The 23,638-nt window shown below is 36.7% G+C and overlaps 1 protein-coding gene across 2 annotated transcripts in view; it reads right to left on the reverse strand.

Annotated features, from left to right (window-relative positions):
* PRKCE (protein kinase C epsilon) overlaps positions 1 to 23,638 on the reverse strand; it is a 211,880-nt gene that overhangs the window by 20,397 nt on the left and 167,845 nt on the right. For both annotated transcript variants that reach the window (XM_072409767.1, XM_072409766.1), the window contains exons 11-13: positions 21,771 to 21,925; positions 6,966 to 7,104; positions 5,025 to 5,213 (exon numbers count right to left, since the gene is read on the reverse strand). In XM_072409767.1, coding sequence (XP_072265868.1) covers positions 5,025 to 5,213; positions 6,966 to 7,104; positions 21,771 to 21,925 — 483 coding nt within the window. The remainder of the gene's footprint in view (positions 1 to 5,024; positions 5,214 to 6,965; positions 7,105 to 21,770; positions 21,926 to 23,638) is intronic.

Below are 23,638 nucleotides of genomic sequence, written 5' to 3' on the forward strand. Positions count from 1 at the left end.
ATAACACAGTTTATAAACTTTTAAAAGTTTTAATATTTTTTTAATTTTACCTGTTACAACAAGTGTGCATGTGTAGGTCTACTTTGAAATAAATTAAATACTGAACTATGCCCCTAGAAGCCTCCAGCTTCTAACGTATCATCCAGTTACATTACAAGCTGGAGGCTTCTAACGTAACAGGGTAGATTTTTTTGATGGGCAGAGTTCTTTATGTTCTGACGATGCCTTAGCGATGAAATTTTAAGGGGTGTTAGCCACAGGTGTCCCTCATTTGCAGCTTTAATTTTGTTCACCTGTACCCCCCAATCTTGAGTAATTGGGGTTCAGGTGCTAGAAGCCTCCAGCAATGTGTAACAGGGTAGAATATTTTGATGGGCAGAGTTCTTTATTTTCTGATGATGCCTTAGCGATTCAATTGTAGGTGGTGTTAGCCATAAGTGTCCCCCACTTGCACCTCTATTTTGGTCACCTGTACCGCCTACCCCCCGTTCCAGAGAAATTGGGGTTCAGATGCTAGATGCTTCCAGCAATGTGTAACAGGGTAGATTTTTTTGATAGGCAGAGTTTTTATGAATTTTTAGGAGGTTAGCCACAGGTGTCCCGTACTTGCATCTCAAATTTTTTTCACCTGTACCCCCGTTTCCAGATAAATTGGGGTTTAGGTGCTAGAAGCCTCCAACAATGTGTAACAGGGTAGGGGTTTTTTGATGGGTGGAGTTTTTAGGTGTTAGCCACAGGTGTCCCCCACTTGCACCTCTAATTTTGTTCACCTGTACCCCCTTCCTGTTCCAGAGAAATTGGGGTTCAGGTGCCTCCAGCAATGTGTAACGGTAGATTTTTTTGATGGGCAGAGTTCTTTATGTTCTGATGATAGCCTAACAATTAAATTTTAGGGGGTGTTAGTCACAGGTGTCCCCCACTTGCACCTACATTTTTGGTTTTGTACATCTCCCCATTCCAGAGGAATTGGGGTTCAAAGGAGGGGGATGTCATTGTACACACCCATATGTACACGCCCCGTGGTAGATTTATTTCACTGGTAGATTTTTTTCATTAGAACACTGGATAGGGAATCCCCCTCCTCCGCAGTGTCTTGGGAGGAAGGGGATCCCCCATCAGAGATCTCCCCGCGGCAGCCGAAGGGAGCCACAACAAGGAGGCTGAAGAGCCGCATGCGGCTCCGGAGCCGCAGGTTGCAGACCCCTGGTCTATTCAGAATATTGTAGTCCTCTGTGGTGTATGAACATTATGTTGTTCATGAACAGGCACTGTATTAAGAAAATTCCTTTATTATAAATATGCTGCCAATGTACCACAGCAAACCAAAGGTGTACATGTTCTTCTTTTGAGAATGCATCATGCCACAACCCATGGTATGCATTTTGATACACTGTCTTGCCTTGACCTTTACTATGCAGTGTGTTAGGGTTGCGATTTATGAATGGTACAGCAGTAGTGGTGCATCGCTGCACAATACTGAAATGCAATAACTCCAATGAGCCTTCAGGGCTGAAGACAGCTAGGTCACTAGACTTTTCAAAAGAAGGTCAAAATGGCAGACTCTGTATTTATGCCAATACAGATTTCCTTTACGTGGTTTTCTTTTCCCTTATCTAGTCAGTGCCACAAGATACCCTGCTGGTACCATACACAAAAAATTAGAGTGGATGTCAAATATCACACAGCCTATTGAAAGTTTGTTTCCAGGAGAAGAAATGGCCATTTCTACAGAGGAAAATCAGCAAATAACTTGTTTCAAGAGATGAAACGTTATTTATCATAATAAATAATTGCTACTGACCAGGAATGGAAAATGGTAAAGGTAAAAAATTTTTTAAAAGTGCAGGATAGGTTCTCTTTAAATTTCCCCCTGCCGTTAACAGGACAATTACATTGTGATTTGGCCCAGTATCAAACCCCAGGTGTCCTACATATTCAAAGGCTTTGAATCAAATTTCAGTAGTAATCCTTTTGTTTATGTGTTCCGTACATCGATTTTCTGTTATTCTCCACACACACACCTTTCTTGTTTCAGCAGGATCACATTCACATGTGTGTTGTTTTATTTTTAACTAAGGGATTCAGTTAATATTTGGAAACTGAAGTCAGACAATTACACAACTTCATATTTGAGAACATGTCGGAAAGACAAACTGGCACTGAAGTGGCATTCCTTCCCTAGCTTTACAGGGTAGGGTTCTTTATTCTACACAGTTTAAATTACAAAACAATTATCTCATTGTAGATTTCACACATGCATCATTATTACCACAATCATATGCATTTGCAGATGATTAACAAAAAAAAAACAATTTTATTAGATTGCTGAACAAACCAATAAATCTAAAATGTTGTACAAACTACTCTAGTGATAGTTTATAAATAAAAGCTTTTTACTTTTAGTTTTGTGCATACAGCACATGTAAGCATTTCTTGTCACTCTAAAACACTAGTTTTTGCTTCATTGTTTAAGCATATGTAATCCAAGAAACTAAAAGCTTATGTAACAAATTAATGTAATGTAAAATGATGTTTTTAAAAACTTTAAAAACCTGCAGCTTTCAATAAAAGATTGTCTGTTGTTCCATCTATGCTTGGAGATTTCGGTATGGGTAGACAGTGTTCTGTTCTCATCCCCTAACTGCACCCCGGTGTTTTCTCCAAGTCACACACACCCCTGGTGTATACTAGAAGTGTCTGTGCCATCATACATTAAGCAAGCATGGTTTGCCATTATTATGAAATTCTATTAGTAAAGCCCCAACATATTACACAACACTGCACAACAAATGGGGGCTGCAGATGACAAACCTGCATACCTAACAAGTACAAACAATGACCCAAGAGGCGAAGAGGAGCTGATGCTGGAGTGAGTGCATGTTGATAGTAAGTGACTGAAAAAGGCCAGAAAAAAATCATGTGATGGGGAAAAAAAATGGATGAAGATAGGTGAACAGTATTTTTGACGCTGCAAACTTAATGTCACTCACATAGCGAACACTCTTTGCCCGATTCGTTTTCCATTGAAATCAAAGAGGATGTATCAAAATGCATACCAACACGTGCATTAAAATGTGATCAACACTCATTAGGAGAAACTGTCTGATCATAATGGAAACACAACAGGAATAAATTTAAGCGTGAATGGTTTCTTTGGGTTAAATTTACTTTAATGACTACCTGGCCAAATTGTGAAATATTTGGCTCCACTGGATCGAAGGCAGAAATCTTCCTTCCTGTAACATCACAACAAGATCTCTTCAGGGACTGGCAACTTTAATGATGTCCCGTAAGACATTTTTGAATATTTAAATCAATAAAATCGCCAACGTTTAAGTTTCAACCAGGAAGGAGTCTGCAGCTGAAACCTGGTAGCTATGGGAGACTGCATTTACCTTCTGCATGTTGATATTTAAACGCTTTTGTTTTGTATGTGAACAGTTTTAGAACTAATATTAGGGATAAAAAAAACACTCACAAAATATCATAATTAGAATCAGCCCTGACATGATTATATTAACCAAATACATTCCATGGAATTCTATGAAGCACTCCAGGGAATGTTGTGACCCACATTTAAGGTTTTCATTAACTGAATTTGTTTAGTCATAGTATTTTTTCCTCTCTGAATCCGCCAACTGATAACAAAATATTACTGGGTAGATTTATGTCTTTTCCAATTAAATTTAATGGCGGAACAATCAGTCTTTACCATTTATTGCGGTTTAAAAATAAATAAATCTGCATTCTAGCCTTTACTCTGTTTGTTCTGAAAGCCTTGGGAACCCCACTGAAAGCTCAAATTTATAATCTGTTTTTTATGTTTCTATAGCATGCAATTATTTACTAGCACAAGAATTCAGATTACTGGAGGATAATGAACTAAGAATGGCAATTTTTATTGATTTTAATAAATGGGGGAAAATGCACACTGAAGGAGTTTAGTATACAAGTTTTAGTAAAAATATGTGGATAAATTTGAATAACCCTGTCTAAAGTGCTTTCAAGACTTGTATTAATCCCTAAGTGTTAAAAGATGTATTTTTAGACCTTCAGAAAGCCCAGCAATCAGTGCCTACAGAAACTTGGTCCAAAACCTTTAAGTCACTGAAATATCTAAGCACTGCCCCTTTTGTATCTTGTATAGTAAGCCGAAGGGTTAGTTACAGAGACTGTAGCCATAGAAGGAGGTAGTGAGCATCTAAAGACTAGCTACAAAGGGTAGTCAGTGACTTTGGCCGTGTGACTGTAAACAAGCTGCAAGACGCAATCAAGGACTTGAGGTGGTGTAGTGACTGTAGGCTTGGTGTAGGATATGGTAAAGGACTTCATATAAGCTTCTTATAGGTTTCATGAATAGCAAAACATACTTCAGGAGGGGATCGGGGGCTGTAGAAATGTTGCAAAATAGGTCTAGGGATGGTGGACATGCTGCAAAATATAGTGTAAGATATAGAGATATAGGGACCTTTAAAATATGTTTCCAAAGAGAGACAATAGTGATAATTTCCTAACCCCAATCATGTCTGAAAATAATCCTGCATTTGGCCTTTATCTGCCATAAATTCCCTCAGATTCTATACCTTTAATATACAGTAAGTGATCTGTATGTAGCACATCTGACACTGATCCCTACCAGCACTTGGAGAGGTTTGGGACTATCAGGGTATGAATCACTGTCTTTTATTGTGTCCTGCAGACTGGCAGGCACAGCAGAGAGTAAACTGTCAGTAAGATAACAGAGATCAACATTGTTGGATTTTTCCGTATAAAACAATTCTCCGATGATCAGGTTTATCCAGCACACAACTGCACAGAACACAAATATTTTGTTCTTTTCCCACAAGTAATGTAATTTATCCCAGGCCCCATTATCTTAGCAGTGCCACCATGAACTGAGCCTGAACTCCCAGTGGGTGACTATTTTGTATAAGTCAAGTTTAGTTTTTGGGAAGAATAAAAACTAAAGAAAAGAAACAAAAAAAAAAAAAAAAACAAGGACAGCAAACACAAGGAAAACTCACTGCTTTCAAAATGCTGACGGCTTCTTTACTCAGCCAGACTGGGTACAGAACGTCATCATGGAGGATGGATTCAAAGAGGTCATCTTCATTGTCAGCTTCAAAAGGAGGTTGACCAGCCATCATCTCATACATCAGGACACCCAGAGCCCACCAATCAACAGAGGGCCCATATTCTAACTCCTGTAGAATCTGAAATGACAAAAAGAGAGCATTTTAATTGTAACAATGTATTCCAAGGTAAAAAAAAGGGATAAAAAAACTCAACTCAATATTTTTTACATCATTCAAGATGCAAAATGGATATTGACACTACTGATGTACAGTTCTTTTCAAATGTGATCAAAATACCCCTCAGTGCCCTGCACCTTGATCTACAGCCTAAAATTCTATAAGCACTGGGTGACACTGCTGCCATGGCTAGTCTCACCAGCTTTGTTTGCTGTGTTGCTCACTGTTCTACTTACTGGAGAACATGTGGTACCTAAAAATCTACAGACCAGTTTCTTTCAGCTTCTATATCTATCCTGTGAATCCAAGCTTTCTGAACCTTCCCCTCTACTTCTTGTTATTCATTCACCATTGTGACCCTTCAACGTAGAACATTGCAAGAGGAAGTCATATGTTCCTTATACCAAGAAGTACTGGGTATTTATGGGGGTTCAAAAAAGCAACACGAGAAGAAAACAAAAGTGATTATAAGAAGTTTGGGAAATAGCTTTTAAGGGACTTTATCATTTTACTTGAAGGGAACGAAATCCATGTGTATTCTTCCTAGAGCTTTCTCATGGTAAAAAAAAAACATTATTATATAATACAAAATTAACAAGGATACAGCTAAAAAGACATTTTTCCTGTAGACTTAATGAACAGTTAAATAATGTTTGCTTGACTCAATCCAGAAAGGCCTTTATTAAATAAAGGAATGTTGATGAACTGCCACTGAAAAACAGTAAAAGGCTTCATCTCAAATAATGTTTCCTACCAAAACTTAAATATGGTCAAATGTATTGAATTAACTTATTATGATGTAAAAAGTCCATTTGCGTAAGTGGTCACACTCAGAAATGTATTTTATAGCATAGAAAATTAATTACTTGCAGTGATATCAGGCTTCTCTAGTGAAATACAGAATTGGGGAGAACCTTTTTGTAAGCGCAAGTAAAATGTGAAAGCCTTTATTCTCATCCAATGGCATCCACACAGTTCAGAATTGTGAGATATTTTTGAGCTAATCTATATATTGATATACATGTAGCAACCAATTTTTCTGCCACTGGCTGATTCCTTATAAAGGTAGATATAAAACTACCAAGAGGTTGATTTGTCATGGCATGCAGTCATTCTAGAACTGATTCTATTGTTTTCTGCAGGGATGTATAGCCAGTGAACTTTATTTTGCAACAAAATTTCTATTTTTGAATTTGCTAATATTGACCTTTTATCTTTATCATGCATCACTAAAAAAATTGAAAAACTGCGTTTTAAAGCTGGGAGTCCAAAGTTTGATCACTGCGTGAAATTTTGGTTACCATGTGATTGCATTACTTTTGTTTAGCAACAAAACCATGTCATTATGTTTTCTAACCTGGTGATTAAATGACAAGGGTGAGGGAACACTATACTATATTAAAAAATAATAATGAAAAAGAAAACATTAAAAACAAGAAAAAACAAGAGAAGAAACTAAATATTTGTTGTGATTGATGTGCTACCCTTACAGGAAAGCCAGAAACTGTAAGAAGAGCCTTACTCCATGCTGATTACCTCCTTCTACATGACTTTCATTGTACAGAATAGCCATTTGTGCTCATTTTCAATGCTAAAGCACTAGGGACAGAAGGCAGAAACCCTTCACCTGGGTGGTTGCATGCTTTAGGAATATTCAGACAGGTCCAGCACAGTAAGGTTACAAAATATCAAGTTAATCATCAAATGACCTACCTCAGGAGCGATGTAGTCCGGGGTACCACAGAACGTTGTTGTAGTGACACCATTTAGAATTCCCTCCTTACACATCCCAAAGTCAGCCAATTTACAATGGCCTTCTGCATCCAGAAGTATATTGTCCAGTTTTAGATCCCTGTGAAAAGAACAGAGAGATGAGGGTATGTTGTACTGGGGGTAATGTTACAGACTCTAAGTACTTTATACTTAGGACTACATTTTCCGATATTAGTATTAATGTTATATTGTACATCATTTTTAGGATATCAACAATTAGATATAAACTTAAACAGGTCCTTTGTGCTCCCTAAAAACTAGATTTTGCATCCTAAAATCTTCTGACAGTTTTTTAAAATTATGCCAAAGTGACCACTATTTTTTACTGTTACATGGATGCCCAAAAGGGATCATAATTCAGGAAACTTTGTACCACACTCCTCTGATTTCAACTAATAGTGCACATCACTATACAAAATATGTTTACCTTCAAATCTTACTCCAGTAAGTCCACACACTTGATAAAAGCACCCCCTTCCTTATGTGACATTGTGGTTGGCCCTTCAAGGCAGAACATTACAATAGGAGGCCACAAGTTCCTTATACCTAGAAGTCCTGGGTATTCATGGGGGTTCAAAGGAGCAACATGAGAAGAAAATGAAAGTGACTGTATGTGGTTTGGAAATGGGCTTCCAATGGACTTTATCATTTTGACTTAAAGGGAACAAAATTTGGGCTAAACATATATTGTCTACATATGGGGGGGGTGGCATGTGTATTCTTCCTATGGGACACATGTGCTTTAAAACAAAGTGTACCACTGCTTTTAGCTCCACATTTCCTAGCTTAAACCCTTCTGCCTAGATTTTTTATTACCCTTGGCCTCTGCTAATAGTTTACATTCAGCACCACAAGCCTTTAGTGTTATGGCTGTTCGTGGGTGTTACAGCCCCATAGATGTTTATGGGCCGTCTGCTGAGGCTGGAGATGCTTGTGACATGGTCCCCATAGAAGTCATCTAGGCTGTAGTGCACACGCTTGACCATGACAATAAAGATTTCCATCACTGAGTGAAAACAAAAGGTGGTGACCACAGCATCTTGGGTGCAACCATTCACCACCCGCTCTCTACTTATGCAGAATGGATGGTCTTCTATGCACCCCTCTATAGCTTTCTGAAGACAGCCTGTAGTTGGAGGATCGGTTGAGACCCACTCACACCTTTGCTTTCTCATTTGACCATTTAGATGGAATTGAACAATACAAGAGCAACAGCTGCTGTTTAATAGAAAGAAATAAATGAGCTAAATGGTATTTTCTTTTAAACTGTCGAAAAGTTAGAACTGAGAATAAAGTATACACAGCAAACATATCCCAGGTAAAATGTATGAAAATTAGTGCCGTTTCATCTTCATCTGCCCAGTACAGAAGCATGCTCCTGTGTAGCTCTGTTGGCAGTTTAGTAGCTGGCAAGTGCTTTAGATCTTTGTGTGCCTAGTAAATGCAGAAATGATGGGACAGAACACATCGACCCTTTTGTCTGATCCAGCTCAAAGCCAGCCCTTCAGCAAGGCACACTACTGCAGTATACTGAGAGCCCCATTGAAAGAGACACCTGCTGCTCTCATTCACTTCCTACCAAGACGTTTGCTGATGTGCTTATTTCCACATAGACTCGTGCTATTTAGGAGATTTTCACAGTTATTGCCCACAAACTATGAGCAATTCTGCTTTCTCAGTGGAATTATCTAGATTATAGATGAACTCCAAGCGAAAACAGCTGAATGCAGAGATGAAATAAAAATGAGCAGTTTCACCTGCCAAAGGTTTTTGTCTATCATATTCTGCAAGTTACTCAGTTCTATGGGCCTTCAAAGCAGTGCAGGATACTTGATTTTCAGTAACACTTACAGGTCTTGTCCCTTTCCCCAGGTTGTGACTGGCCAGTAAAAAGAGAATCAGAAGACTTTGCTCACTCTTTTTGCAATTTGGGGGCTGCTTTTAATGCTTTTGCCCTCAAAGTTTTAGTTATACTGTACAGTGCAATACACAACAGGCCAATACCAATCCTAATTTCATACTTACATTAAGAAACATTTAAAAATAATAATGAATACGAAACAAAATATGTTTTTGTTGGAGTTCAGCTGCAGCTAAAACTGTTTTTCTAGTTTTGGGGTAACAGTAGGAAATTTTGGTAAGTTTTAGTTATATTTTTGCCCCATTGTGGATATTTATTTTCACCTTCTTTCTGGTCTACCACACCGTAAGTAGAAGGAAATCTTTACAAAGTTGTCACTGACATAGACATCCCTATTTAGGTGGAGGTTGCAGAAACTTTTTGGTAAGTCCAGCACTGTTAGGCTACACGGCTCTGGTGAAAAGTGGACCTTCTGATATGGGTGCATTTAGCTGTTAGGCTACGTACACATGTCAAAAGCCTCAGGGTTGATATCGGATGAAAATATGGCTTGTGTACAGCACTTGTCGTTAATAAATCCGTCCTGGTGGATGCACAAATGATGGAGGATTGTAATGGAAGGGAAGAGAGCACAGTGGGGTGCAGCTCCATCGTTCTCCACCCTACCCTCTCCATAGAGCAGAACGGTGCTGTATGTACAGTGCTCGTTCATGCATCTTTCAGTCTTTTGTTGTTGGAAAGATTCATAAATGATCCTTTTCAAAAACAATTATTGTATGTGTGTACACAGCCTTACTTGTTGACTTCAATCTCTAAATGTATGTGTAGGAGTTTGCAGTGCATTACAGGAGGTCATGCAACCAAGATGACGCTGGTCGCTTAAACACCTCATTATATTTTATACCATATCTTGCACGTTTGCAGTTTTGAAAACAAAGCAATACAACATAACATTTAAAAAAAGCTACACAAAAACGTTGCCGTATTAAGCTTGGGCAGTGAACTGTGAATGTAAAAGGACAATCTCTGTGCGCTCTTAATCCACTTAAGCAAAATAATTTCTAAACCTTATTAGATAAAAAATAGAAGATGAAAGGAAGAACCAATGGCACTAAGAGGCTTCTAGTCCGATCAAGCCTTGATGGTTCAGTGGTTAAAATATGTCAACAAGCTGTTGGTGATATCATTTCACCCCAGGCATTTTGTGTGCACTTAAAGTTCATCTTAGTTAAATATTATGCTTTGAAATTTCCGCTAAATGTTTACTTTAGTTTTAAGCTATTGGAACTTACAAAATTGTTGTTACTGCACCATTTAAGTGTTAATGTGAAGAGGGCTATGCTGTAATTGTCACATTACAGATGAAATATAATCTTATATTCTAAAATCCAAATGAAATTATATTTATTATGAACTTTTGGCCAGGATATGGACATTTAAATATTTAAAGGCATTAAATGAATTTTGAAACAAGCCCTGAGTGACCTCTGTAGCTGCAGCCACTGTGGAGCAATTAATTTCATCTGAGTAAAATGTTTAAATCAGGTCTCCTCTCCCCATATCAAGAATGGGAAAAGGACAAATTGAGCTGATAAAATCAAAGGTGCTGCTGTTAAATCTGATGATTCATGACTTTATTGTGCATGCAGCTATAGGTCAGTGAGGGTTTCTTTTAAAGCAGACAAACCACAAATAAATCATACTTTTTAAGGGTTCATGTTTTAAACAGCTGTACTAGTGTTTGATTGTGCTCCCCTATTGATTGAAATCTTGGTCTGCATGTAAATCTGGGGAAAACATACAACAGAACTAAACCTTTGATCCATCCAAACACATATATGTTCCCTTTAAACAAATATTGACTTCTTTTCCATGGTCTAGTTAGGAGAGGCAACTCAGAATTCATATGTTTTTGGCCCCCGCCAAGTCAAGATGTACAGCTAAAAACTCAGCATTAAAATTAAAACAGAAAGAACTGAAGAGAGAAGTCACAAGTGTCTCTGTAGATCAAGTATTAGACAGAAAAATGACTGTGATAGCAGGTTAGTACAAGAATCCTTAGAGGTTGATGGACAATCAGTTTAACCCAAAAATATGAGCAAATTTGAACCTCCCAGTATTTGATTTTATTGGATTAGAAGCGGAGACAATTTCTTTGATGACCTTTTTTTCCTCATCAGTGCAAGAATGAAGAAACTTGGAGTAACTTGATAAAAGTGCAAGCTCTAAAGGTCTATGACGGCCATCCTACCCATTCTTCATTGTACAGATCAGTAGCCAGCTGTGGTACCTGCTGTATTAGTATAGTGTTTGTATGCTGCTTTTTGCAGTTTAAAACATCCTTCATAATATGTACAATATTTTTTGCTTCAATATTATGTTATTTTTGTGCTGCTCCATTACAACGTTATTGAGCCCTTGCTACAAACTCAAAAGCATTATGTTATATAGAATATTTTTAAAGAACGAGTACAGTAGCTTAGTTACTGAAAACAAGGATTAGCATATATATAAATACAACATTGTTTTTTGTTTTTTAGTTTTGGACTAGAACAGGGAATTGATGGTACCAATTGCTCATAAAAGAGATGAACTCTGTAATATTCGGTTCTGTATTCTAGGTGTTTACACTGTAGATGAAGATGGATTATTCCTAAACAGAGATCCGGTTATGCAACTACATCAAATTAGCTTCTAATCATGAAGGTGACTTTAAACAAAATACCGAGAAGAAGGCAGGAAACTCCCATTGTGCCAACTAGAAAATCATAAATTATGCCTTTGGAGCAGGATGTGTTTTAGCAAACAAGGAGATGGCTTTTCCCTTTCAAATAAGGTGGAACAGATCGTGTTTTATAGAAAACGATGACATAATTCTGCTTCCCTCATTGTTGAAAACAGAAATAAATGCAACTCCTTTCGAAGAGATTGTTTTTAAGGAAACACAATATTTACTTGCTTGTTTCTACAGGTTCCTACTTTTTGTACCCACTATGCAAGCATTTTTAAATATTTAGTACATGACATTTCCAACAATCACAATATTTCATGTTGTGTTCTTGTCTATTTGGACTATTGCTCTTTCTTGGCTGTTGCTAAAGCTTTGTACACACATCAGATAATAGTTGTCTGAGACCAATGGTCATGCTTATTTTGGGTATAAATCTGACATATGTACAACATTCCCCCAATGTTGTTTATCAATTTGCCATGGCTAATTATTGAACAACCAAATGGAAATGGCTCATCCTCCCTCTCCCCCCTCCGTAGGACTTAATGACACTTTGTGTTTATAGCGCTTGTTCATCTGTCACAATCACCAAAGATGGTTGCCAGCGTCAGTCATCTGACGTCTGTACACGGCTTATGTGTATCCATCTCTAAAAATGTTAGTGACATTTTAAATACTAGTGATAACAGATCATATTTCTAAATAAACACTATGTAGAATATGTGGACTTATCAAGCCACTTATTTAATTCTAAGGGGTGTATTTAAATAAAAATTGTTTAAAAGATAATGAGACAACAAGCAGAGCTATGGCTTATGGTGACCAATCTGGCATAATAATATATTCCCTTGAACATTAATGCAAGGGATTTAACTGTTTAAAAGGTTTCTTAATTTTTTTTTTTTTAAAAGCACCTTCAGTTTTTTTAACCTCATTTATGATCACTTGGGCCTAGTTGGAGGGAACAACTTTATTTAACTCTATAACCCAGTTGACTAGCATATAAACACCCATAGGGCGCAATACTTTACCTGTTGAATGTACTTCAACAAATTAAATTATAAATATAAACAAGATTGGCAAGTCACATAAAATAAAATAGAAATTTCTCTTACAAATATGAATTCCCTAAATACAGAAAGTGGCACAAATACAGTGCCAGAAATCAGAGCCTCTTATATCAAGCTTGCTACAGTGTTTAAAGCATAAGGTCATCTATAAATATGTTTTCTTAAATAGATCCAAATAAAGAGAACAGGCAGCATAGATAAGGAACTTGAATTTCAGCCAACAATCATATAATTATGTCATACAAAAGAAGTCGATTTAAAATAGACGTGCTTGCTAAAATCCAGAATGACAAGTCTCACTTGTTACAACATAGAAATAGCCAATGCAAATGTAATGTATACAAAAACTTTTTATTGCTTTAGAAAAATGTAATTTTTGAGCAGGGATTTCTCCTTACTTCCTGTCTTGAAGACCCAAAAAAAAGGAGTGGGTGAAAAGTTCCAAAACTAGGGAAAACCCTTCTTAGAAGGTTGTCACCCACAACTGTTGTTCTTATTGAAAAATTTGCATTCAACATCCGGTGTAAAATTTTAAAAGTTTAAATTTGAGATTATGTATGACTAATATCATTGTGGTGACAATGGTTTCCAAGACAAATAGGGAGAGTTTAACTCTTCTGTATAAATACAAAAATTGTACGAAAAACCTGACACATTATCCTCTTCTCTATTCAATACAAAAATAATATAGCTTTAGCTTTAGATATGCTCAACTGTTTTCAATCTAAAAGAGAAACTTGGTATATCTACACTTTTTGCTACCTTTCAAAAGATGAGGTACAGACAGGATCTGGTTGTTCCTGGGTTCTGTATGTGATCCCTACAGCATGGTTGGCTCTGTGGTTAGAGCTCTGGCTTTTGCAGAGCTTTGTCACAGGTTCAAATCTCAACCGGGACACTATATGCAAGGAGATTGTATGTTTTCCCTGTCTTTGTAGTGGTTTCCCCCCACATCACAAAAATATACAGCTACGCTAATTGGCTTCCCCTTAGACTGTGTGACTGTGGTAGGGTCATTAGATTGTGAGCCTCATTGAGGGGCAGTTAGTGATATGACTATGGACTTTGTAAAGCTGTGTAATATGTCAGTGCTATAGAAATGCAAGTAACTAAATAAAATATCCCTTCTTCACTTTTCCATTATTGGATTAAGTCTACTTGACATATTCTGTTCCCAGTGAATGAATGATAGAAGATGGTTAATACCAATAAATTACATTTCTCGGAGAGGACCAACATTTCTCTTAGGTTTGGAAAGCATGTGGAAGGTTTAGGACTTCTACCAGATTTTCTTTCCTGGCTATGTAAAAAAAAATGTTTTGAAATCAATAAACTGTGTTAGAAGACTAAAGGAAAAGCATTTGTCTCTGGAATGTTTTTAAATTACCATTACTGGGGAGGGGAGTTTCAGGAAACGGGGAGGCTGGTTAAACTTTAAGATTCAATAATGTTTTTGATGTTCAATGATCTGCTAGGATCTATGATTGATAACACAGGAAGTAAGTTTAATCTCCCCAACATGGTCGCAGGAATGTAACCCAAGTGTGTCGATAAATCTCTTCTAGTTTCCACTCCGCTAATCACATAGGAAAAGAGGAGGAATCTCCCCTATAAAGACACAACCATAAACATCAGAGGTTCCAATAGATGATAACATTAGCTTAGTTCCATGGTAAGGTTTATGTTACATGGCCCTTTTAAATATGAGGAAATTCTTTAAAATCACATTGTAAAAAGGCCAGGCTAATGGGTAAAGTTTGGAATGAGTAACGGAATCTTGGAAAGAGCCTTGTGTTCACAATGTTTACTCTACACAGCCATGAGAAACTGGCGCAAACCCATTTAGTTAAATCAAAATAAATTAGTTTGGCACAGTTAAGAAACAAAATTGGTGAAGGGTCTCTCAGGTCACGTTAACATTAATCAAGGTAAAGTAAAAGATTTGCCCCCTCATGGAAGGAAAAACTTCCCCAGAGCACGTTCAATTTATATAAAAAAAATCTTATTTCAGAAGATTAATTGAGAGTTCATCAAATTCTGTGTATGTGTGTGGTAGGGAGAGTCACATCAAGCACCGGCTACAAGAACAATAGCAGCTAAACACCTACAAAACTGTACTGGATAAAACTGCAAAATGCTGCAATCCTACCAAATTTCTACCACTTTAATCTCCCAAATGTACAGGAGCATTGTCAAATAACTGCTGTGAAATCCAACTTTTGGATATCCAAGAAGTAGAGCTCGCTACGTTCCATCAATAAATAGAAATTACAATTTTGATGCCTGACCCTTTTAAAGTGCTTGGCAGTAAAAAGGTCTCTTTCAGACATGCAGTAAACCACTGTATTGTACCCCATGCTCAATTATATTTCCAACACCAGCCATTCAAATGTATTGAAGCAGTTAGAAAACTCTTTGTTTTAACCATTATGTATCCATCCTGCTCACTGGAATTACAGGAAAACAAGAATTTGACATTTCCTTCACCTGATTTTTGACAATAAGAAATAGTAACTAACTTAAGTGATTTTTAAAAATTATTTTTACAGGGTTTTTTTTTTTTATTAGGAGTTGTGTTAGGTAAATAATACTTCAATCATACAGATCTATGTATTAGACCTAAAAGAAGGGAAGAAGGGCTGCCTCTGACTCCAAACACAGGACAGTAAGGAGCTTTGTATCACATACTGGTGGAGTTAAAAAAAAAAACACACCAAAACGTACACCAAAACGATAAAAATATATAATAGTAACCTTGCATTTTCAGAACTTTAAACCTCATGAAGTCTCATGAGATTGGAAAATAATGTAGGTAAAAAAATCAAATGGTTTTACTATGGAAAATAAAACAACACATCAAATCCAATTTTAAACATATTGAGAAAATAGAACTAACTCATCAAGAAGAATATTACACATTATCATAGATCTTTCTGTAAAGGTCTCCTTCTATATGAAGTGGTTACACAATATTTCTTTAATGGTCCTCTAAAATATGCCTTGATGGTCCTACCACTGATCCACCAAAGTGTGGTTGATCCCAGCAGATGGAGGCAAAGAGAGTTGGTACAACTAATCAGTGGTTTGCAACAGTTTGTTATAAATTGTTTTAGTTTGGAAAAACAGATATACAATATAGTTACAAATGTATTATGATCTAATGCTTTTATCGTCCCGTTTCTATTATGAACCTAAATCATTGTATTCTTTTTAAATCTATCAGTTTAATATTTTGATAAAATATTATATTTTTTAAAAGAGTGCAATTGCTTAGTTAGCAAAAAAAAAAAAAAAAAAAAAAACAGTCCCCCTGCTGATATTTATTTTTTCCTATCAACACTTACTAACAACTCAATTTTAAGTATATTTACTACATAACTGTAAGCTGACACAGGTGTGCAATGCTCCAGCAACTAAAAATAACTTTAAGATGAACAGTTGGGTTTAGAAGTGTGTACAAAACACAAATATGAATTTGAGATTAAAATCAAATGGAGCAAATAACCTAACAACAGAATGATGTGTTGAAATTGGCACCTGACCATTGTTAATCAAACATTAAAGAAAGAATAACGCTTATAAACTTGTTGCACAGGCAGAGGTCAAGCAGAGTTCATGACAGCTCAGTCTGTGTTACAATAAACCTTGTTTAATACATACATTATTGTACATATGTGTCTTAGGGATGATTTATGTTTTCATATTTTTACAGATTTTTCTGTAGTCATAATTAGGGATAGCATGAATAAATATATGTGATAGACAGTGTTTTCTGCAGTTTTCACCTCTATGGGAAGTTTGGCTCTGCAACAGTGCAGTAAAAATGCTGCTTGCAGAACTCGATGCCCCTTCCAGCCCTAATCCCTGATGTAATAATCCTCATGTGTAATGAGGGAGATACCAGTCACATAACATCACTAGGTCCCACCTGCCCCTTCTTTATCACTAAGCGGTTCTTAATGATGCAAAGAATGGACATTGTGGTGGCACCCTTTTCATGGCACAGGCCTGGAGTTCCCTGCAATCATAAAAAGTTGGTTGAATCATGGTGGGTGTCATTCAACTCAAGGGTGACCAGCCTTTGATTGCAGAGGAACCGCAGGTGACCATGCCAGAGAGGAGGTGGTTATTGTATTCAGATATGTTTGGCACTAAAATATACAAATAAGTAAACTGGAGTTAGGCTTCAAAGCAAAACTCTGGCCTCTGCAGTCTCAAATGATCTGTGATCAAGGGATAGTTACCCTTTGGTAAGACAGACAGCTACCATCACTCAAACTTCTTGTAATCGTTTTTGTTCATTTATACTTTTGAAAACCCCGATGCGAAAGCAGTGCTGAGCTGCACATCCCAAAGTCAAGATTTGGGGGAAACAGAACATCCACTACCTAATGTGAATTATAGAATGACTGTTTTAGCACGGTTGCAGTGTTACATGGCAGAAAATGTGTATAACTGAGATTGGCATTTGTCTTCTAAAATGTAGCCATAAATCTATTTTTAAAAATAGTTACATGGCAGCATGTAAGCTATGTAAGTCCTACACCACAACTGCCAAACCTTCCTAATTTTTAATCAAGATAATGTAATGGCAGTATAATTAATGACTGGCACAAGTAATGGGCACGACTTTACTATTAAACACTATCTGTAGGTCATCAATAAATTGCTGCTAAAAAGCTTTTATTTGCAGCTAACACAGCAATTCTATTGTTCAAGTGAAAAATGTTCCTTGTCTGTATTTTAGACCAAGATGTGCGATAAAGTGTGTGCAGATAAGCCACAGACGGAGGCTCAGCCAAGCCAAGCAGCTAAAATAAAATGTTAGTTTTTGGCTGCCTTGAACATAATTCTATCAGAGTCACGTTTAAAAGCTTTTTACTTATGTTCCACATTTATTTCCAGGAAAGATAGATGTGACTGTTCTAGCAAATCACACTCTATTCATTAATTTGCTATAAATGCTGCAGTGAACAAAATGAATAAAAACAATTTAGTGCGCACTTTGGCGGAATACATTAAAACCAATTATGAAAAAGCAAATAAGAAAAGATTTCCAGTTGATCACCGTAACTAATTTGAGTTAATAAATTCACATCCTAAAAGAACACAAAAAGCAATACTGCAGGTAAAAATCATAATTTTAGGATTTTCAAATATATTCTCAACATTTGTGTCCTACATACATCTACAGCTGTCAGAATCCTTTATAGGCACAGTCCAAAACACTCTGCCGACCCAAAGAAAATGAGACTGTGATACAGCCATCTGATGGTGACCACAGAACTAAATTACTGCTAAATATTCTCCCCATGCAAAAGCACCTATATACTGTGAAGGAATCAAAAGCATCTCAAACTAAATTTAACCATCTACAGTGGCCCTTAGTTACCTCCAGGCTGCAGACTAGACAATGAGGGGAGGCAGCACAGTGATGATCTAATTCCTGTGGTTGGCCCTTTATGTAAGCATGCTCCTATTGTCAGACAGACAGCACTGCTTCATTTTCAGCACAAGGGACTTCAGGTACTTACACTGGCTGTAAATTAGTTGGATACATACAAGTGGATTTTGCTTTGTATATTACATTGCATTTTTTGCTTTAAAGAGATACAGTCATCTTGCCCTTGCAGAATAACACTATGATGTCTGAAAATTCTGACCCAGCCCTCCTACTGGAGCCCTCTGTTCTCCTCTGAAGACATTCTAATTCCTGGCATATCCAGATATGGAGGAGCATGTAATCCCCTCTCCTATAACAATGTGTTTAATTCTGAGAATGTCCAGGGGTGAACCAGGGTGACCACAACTTTGATTCTTAACACTGTTTGCATTTACTTATCAACCTAATTCCTATTAGAATTTCCCTTGTTCTATTTTGGGCTTAGTTGGGTTTTCAGAGTTCTACAAAAGACAATATGCCCATTTGGAATAGTTATTGATTTAGGGAATCTATTGCTCCAGGTTCCTGAAGGATACACAAAGCAATTTTTAAACACTGTTGCTATTCTACATCATATTAGGCCTTTACATACACCTTACAAATCATGCCACAATGAAAAATCAATTACAAAAAAAATTCAACCCAAGTGGAGTTATCAGCTTCCATTTTAGTTTCCGGTCTACTAAAATAAGCAGAAACTGGGTGTGACTGCTTTGTATTTTTCTGGTGTACTGTAACACCAATGTTATATAACTCATTACATTATAATTAGCTCTGTTTATGTTAAATATTTAGAGTTAAAACGAGCCAGGGAGGACCTTATGGTTTCCTCTCCTAAGAAAACATGTGCTAACTTGTGTTTTTTTTTTTTAATTTCAAGCCCATCTGTACTTAAAAAGGTAAATGGTAAAGAAGAACAAGCCTGTCTGTCTACAGAGAGGCTCTTCCTGTACATCGCTGGAGAGTGTTGTAAAGGAAGGGCACAGACTTGAAAGCTTCTCCATCTGCTGCCCATTTACTTTGGAGACGGCAGAAACAAACTCAGGAAGTGCCAACGAGCTAGCGACGCAAAGGAAAAAACTGAAGAGATTTCCTTGATCTCTGCAGGGTCACTTGAGGGCCACTGTGTGCCAAGCATCTCACAAACCTGAAAGTGGAGAAACATACTGGCAAACACAGCTGGTGATGGCTGCAGGCGCTAATGAAACCTCAACACTTAGGAAAGATAAACAACATGAAGTGCCTGAGCATGAGATGTGGAACAAGCACAAGCTGTATTCTGTAGCCCCATCCCGTAAGTTCTGATAACACCTGATGCGTTACCATAACACTTGAAGGTGTACAAATGTTGCATTGCAAAATAATGCCAAGTTCCTTGGTATATTGCACAAGGTCTCTTTTAGGTGAACCTGTGGTGAACCACAGAGGTAATACCCATTTTTTAACAAGCAGTGCATTACCTTTAAAACACATTTTCAGTAAAATCTTAGCTGCAGCTGTTGTGGAGTAGTTTATCCTTAATTTTCACAGGGCAACAAAAAGAGCAGGTTCAGACCTGAAGTGGGAGCAAGCAACCCCGCACGGCTTCTGACAGGTGCCAACTTGCCAGCCACTTGGGTGCTCACATCACATTCCTAAAGAACCAGCTTTTGCCGATTTGACAGCTGGTACCAATCACAGCTGTCTCAATTCATTTCCTATTGGGCTGCTGTCGGTAGACACTGCATGTAGTGTCTCCCCAGAGGCCATAGGTTTAATTTGAAGTACACCTAAATGGCAACTTAAAGAAAAAAAAGTATTTAAGGTTACATCACTTTCTAAAATTGCACTTTTTCTTTCCTTACTGCTGTCTCATGATCTGCTTCCTTGGGTGAGACTTCATATGTAGCGTCTCACCCATGGCAGCTCATAGATAATATATAGGGCTTGTTGTAAAACATGCACATGCTAGTTCTTTGAGAATCAGTGGAGCGCTGTGGGCAGCTAAACTGCTGGCAAGGTGCCACTGGAAGCACCTGTTCCCGTAGCAAGTATGAACCAATCTTTACTTTCTGCCGACAGTCTGGTATGATACTACAGGTCAACCTCTAAAAAATTAACTGTTAACCTATTAACTCCTAAAAAGCCATTTTTGTCATTTTGTACATAAAAATCTTTTATACATACAATATGAAATCATTATGCCAGCATTTTAGGAGCTCGTAAATTATGTCTTGGGGTGTGGTGTATAACATTAGGGCTGTTGATGTCAATACAAATGCCTCTCTGGTGTGTAATTCAACTTATATGGCCCTGATGTTTTATTTGCATAATACCATATAGAATAGTGGCAGTATAGGCACTTGAATAATAACTAATTAGCACTTCTTAAAAATGCGTTTTTAAAGTATGTCAATTCTAACATAAAATTTCTTCATATTTGCGCTCTATTGGTCTGGTAAATATACTACTTTTTTTTGTTATACCTGTTTGATAAGTGCAAAAAATATCTTTTGATTTTGCCAAAAATCTTGTAAGCTGATAACTTTCTGTACTCTCTGCCTGCGCACAATATGAGAGGGAAGCAGAGGTCCATGTTATTATATCTATTGGAAATTAAATACTCAAATTGACACCATGTGCCAAGGGATTTAAAAGGGGAAATGTAATTTAAAGATATAATACATTTCTTTTGCCTTAGCATACTTTTTAAAAAGACGTCTCATGCTTTCTAGTACTTTTATCTCATATCCTTCCTCAAAATTATATAACTTTGCTTGGCCAGTAATTAACAGTTGTCAGTATTTTATTTAACCTCTCTAGCGGTAACCCCGAGTGTGACTCGGGGTAGAAAAAAGTTCCTAAAAGTGTTAACCCCGAGTCACACCGCGATCTCCGTCTTCTCTCTTCTTCCGGCCGGCTTCTGCATCCGATCAGTCATCAGCCGGGGAGTTCCTGGTGACGTCGGTGCGTGCGTACATTGCCGGCAGGACGGGGCAGGAAATTCAAAATCCATTTGTATTGCATTCAATACAAAATAACTGCATTGAATGCAATACTTTGGATTTATATGTGTAAAAGCAGTACATTGTTTTCAAGAACATTTATTTTACAGTATATATAAAAGTATGAGTATAATATGTATTTAAAAAAAAAAATAAAAAAAAAATTATTCAATGTATTATTTTTACATGCTTTTGTGTTTCAAACTTTATTATACTCATACTATTATATTATACTGTAAAATAAATTTTCATGAAAAACAATGTACCGCTTTTAGACATATAAAACCGGAAAGAAATGAACCGCTAGGGAGGTTAATGATATACTATATAAAATTGTACTATTTCAACAATGTATTTTTTAATTATGCTGCCATAGTAGCAAGTAAATGAAACCAATTAATAAAACCTTCTTTTACACATGTATATAGTGAATGTAAACCATGTATTTAGCTTTACAGTCCACCAACCAAGTTCCTGTCGAGAGAGAGGGTTCAGCTTTATGCATACATTCTTTCTCTCATACTCTCATACATTTCAAAAAGAGTAGTTTGTCTTTGTTATATAGTGAGGTTTAATATACAAGATATACAAAAGAAAAAACAAATAGTACTTTAGTATCTACAAAGGAACAAAACATACAGAGGCATGTCTATTACCTGTAGATAACACCATGCTGATGTAGAAACATAAGAGCGGAGGTCACTTCTGCAGCGTAAAACCGTGATCGTGGCTCATCAAATTTACGTGAGCGCTGTATTTGGAACATCAAGTCACCCCCATTTACGTACTCCATGACGAAGAACAGACGGTCCTACAAGAAAAAAAAATAATAGTGTTAGTTTGAGAATAAGTTGCTTAAAAATTATAGTTTCATAATTCCTATGGCACCTGAAGTGGCACACAAACATTGGTTACATTCTAGAAGCGGATTACTGTACATTCATTCAAACAAAAGATCGTCATTATAACAAGATCGTCATTATAACTGGTCAGAGATTTACCATGGAGGTAGGTAAGGATAGCCATGACTACCCTGGAGCTCACTTCTTTAATAATAAGTCAACAATGGCAGCATCAGGATTTGAAGAAAGATTCTTTTCAAAGCATAAATCTATAAACAGTAAAACATGAGCTAATAAACAAACATAAACACGCATACACATATATCATTTGTATAAAAAAGCAGGTAAGAGAAAATCTTACAATGTAAACTTTTGCAGCTTTCTAAAAGAGATGGACTCTCCTTTCCCTATTTTTTGTCTCTGGGACAAGTAAGAGGAAATTTACCAAAAAGGACCCAAACTGTTTATTTTTGATTTTATATCTTCCACATATTTATGGGTTAGGAGGTAGTGGTAATATGACTATCACCAATGAAGAGTTTAACCACCAGAGGAACAAAAACATAGACATGCTACTCGGCTAGATATTCACCTTGTATATGCCTATGCAGCAGGCCAAATGAGATGCATGATATCTCCAAATCTAACTTATCTAAGTGATAACTTACTACTACTACTGATAACAACTACTGGAAAAGGTGTTTTGACTTGTCTGATCATTTAATACCCCATTAGCTGTAGACTAGAAGCATCTGTGGTCACCCCAAGAAATGCAATTATCACCTACTCCAGTCTTCACACCCTAATCACGAGTCGGGTCCTGTATAGAACTATAAATCACTGTCTAAATTTGAGACGCTAATAAATAAGTATAATGGATTTTTGTTTGCAGTAGACTATATTATTATATAAGATACAATCTAATTGCTTGAGCTAATATTATATGAATAATAACTCAACTATCCTTTTGGTTTTTATATTTTCATATACTCTGCTTAAATAGGCAGCATGAGTCTAATCAAAAGTGTGGCAAATTATATATTAGGAGGAAATTGTGAACGGATAAAAAAATGGAGATAAAGTATTTATATAGTGCAATCATAATATGCAGTTTTTACAGTCCATGTTAATAACCTTCCTTTTAGAAGATCTCACAATTTAATGTTCCTAGCATAGTCAAAGTCCAATGTCCTCAACTTAGACTAAGGCCAATTTGGTGAAGACAAAGCCTGTACTGTTGAATAATATATACCAACTAAATTCCAATTCAATTATATTTTTCATTTTTTGTTTTAAAAAGACAGTTAAGTCCTACATTTTTTTTAATTTGTTTAATTTTGTAAAACCAAGTTGTAGTTGTACGAGACTCAATTAACATCCCCATAACATTTGATGGCTTTTTTTTAGGTAAGTATGAGAGTAACTTTATTGTTGAGGCAATGCCATTGATTTGGGCATTCTACCAATTTTGTGCCATCTTTTTATATTACTGAGTCAATGCTAAATTTTACCATCAGTATCTGTGTGATATTTGCAACTTTTTCTCAATAGTTTTTCAAATTAGGCCAGTTTAAAAAAAATATACAGAAAAGTGACCTCCTCCCATCCACATCTTTAACAGGTCTGGGGGATTTAAGAGCAATTTTTGTAAAGAGTGAATAATACTTTGTACCAGTGGGTAG

Source organism: Pyxicephalus adspersus, chromosome 4, assembly GCF_032062135.1.
Source record: "Pyxicephalus adspersus chromosome 4, UCB_Pads_2.0, whole genome shotgun sequence".
NCBI lineage: Eukaryota > Metazoa > Chordata > Amphibia > Anura > Pyxicephalidae > Pyxicephalus > Pyxicephalus adspersus.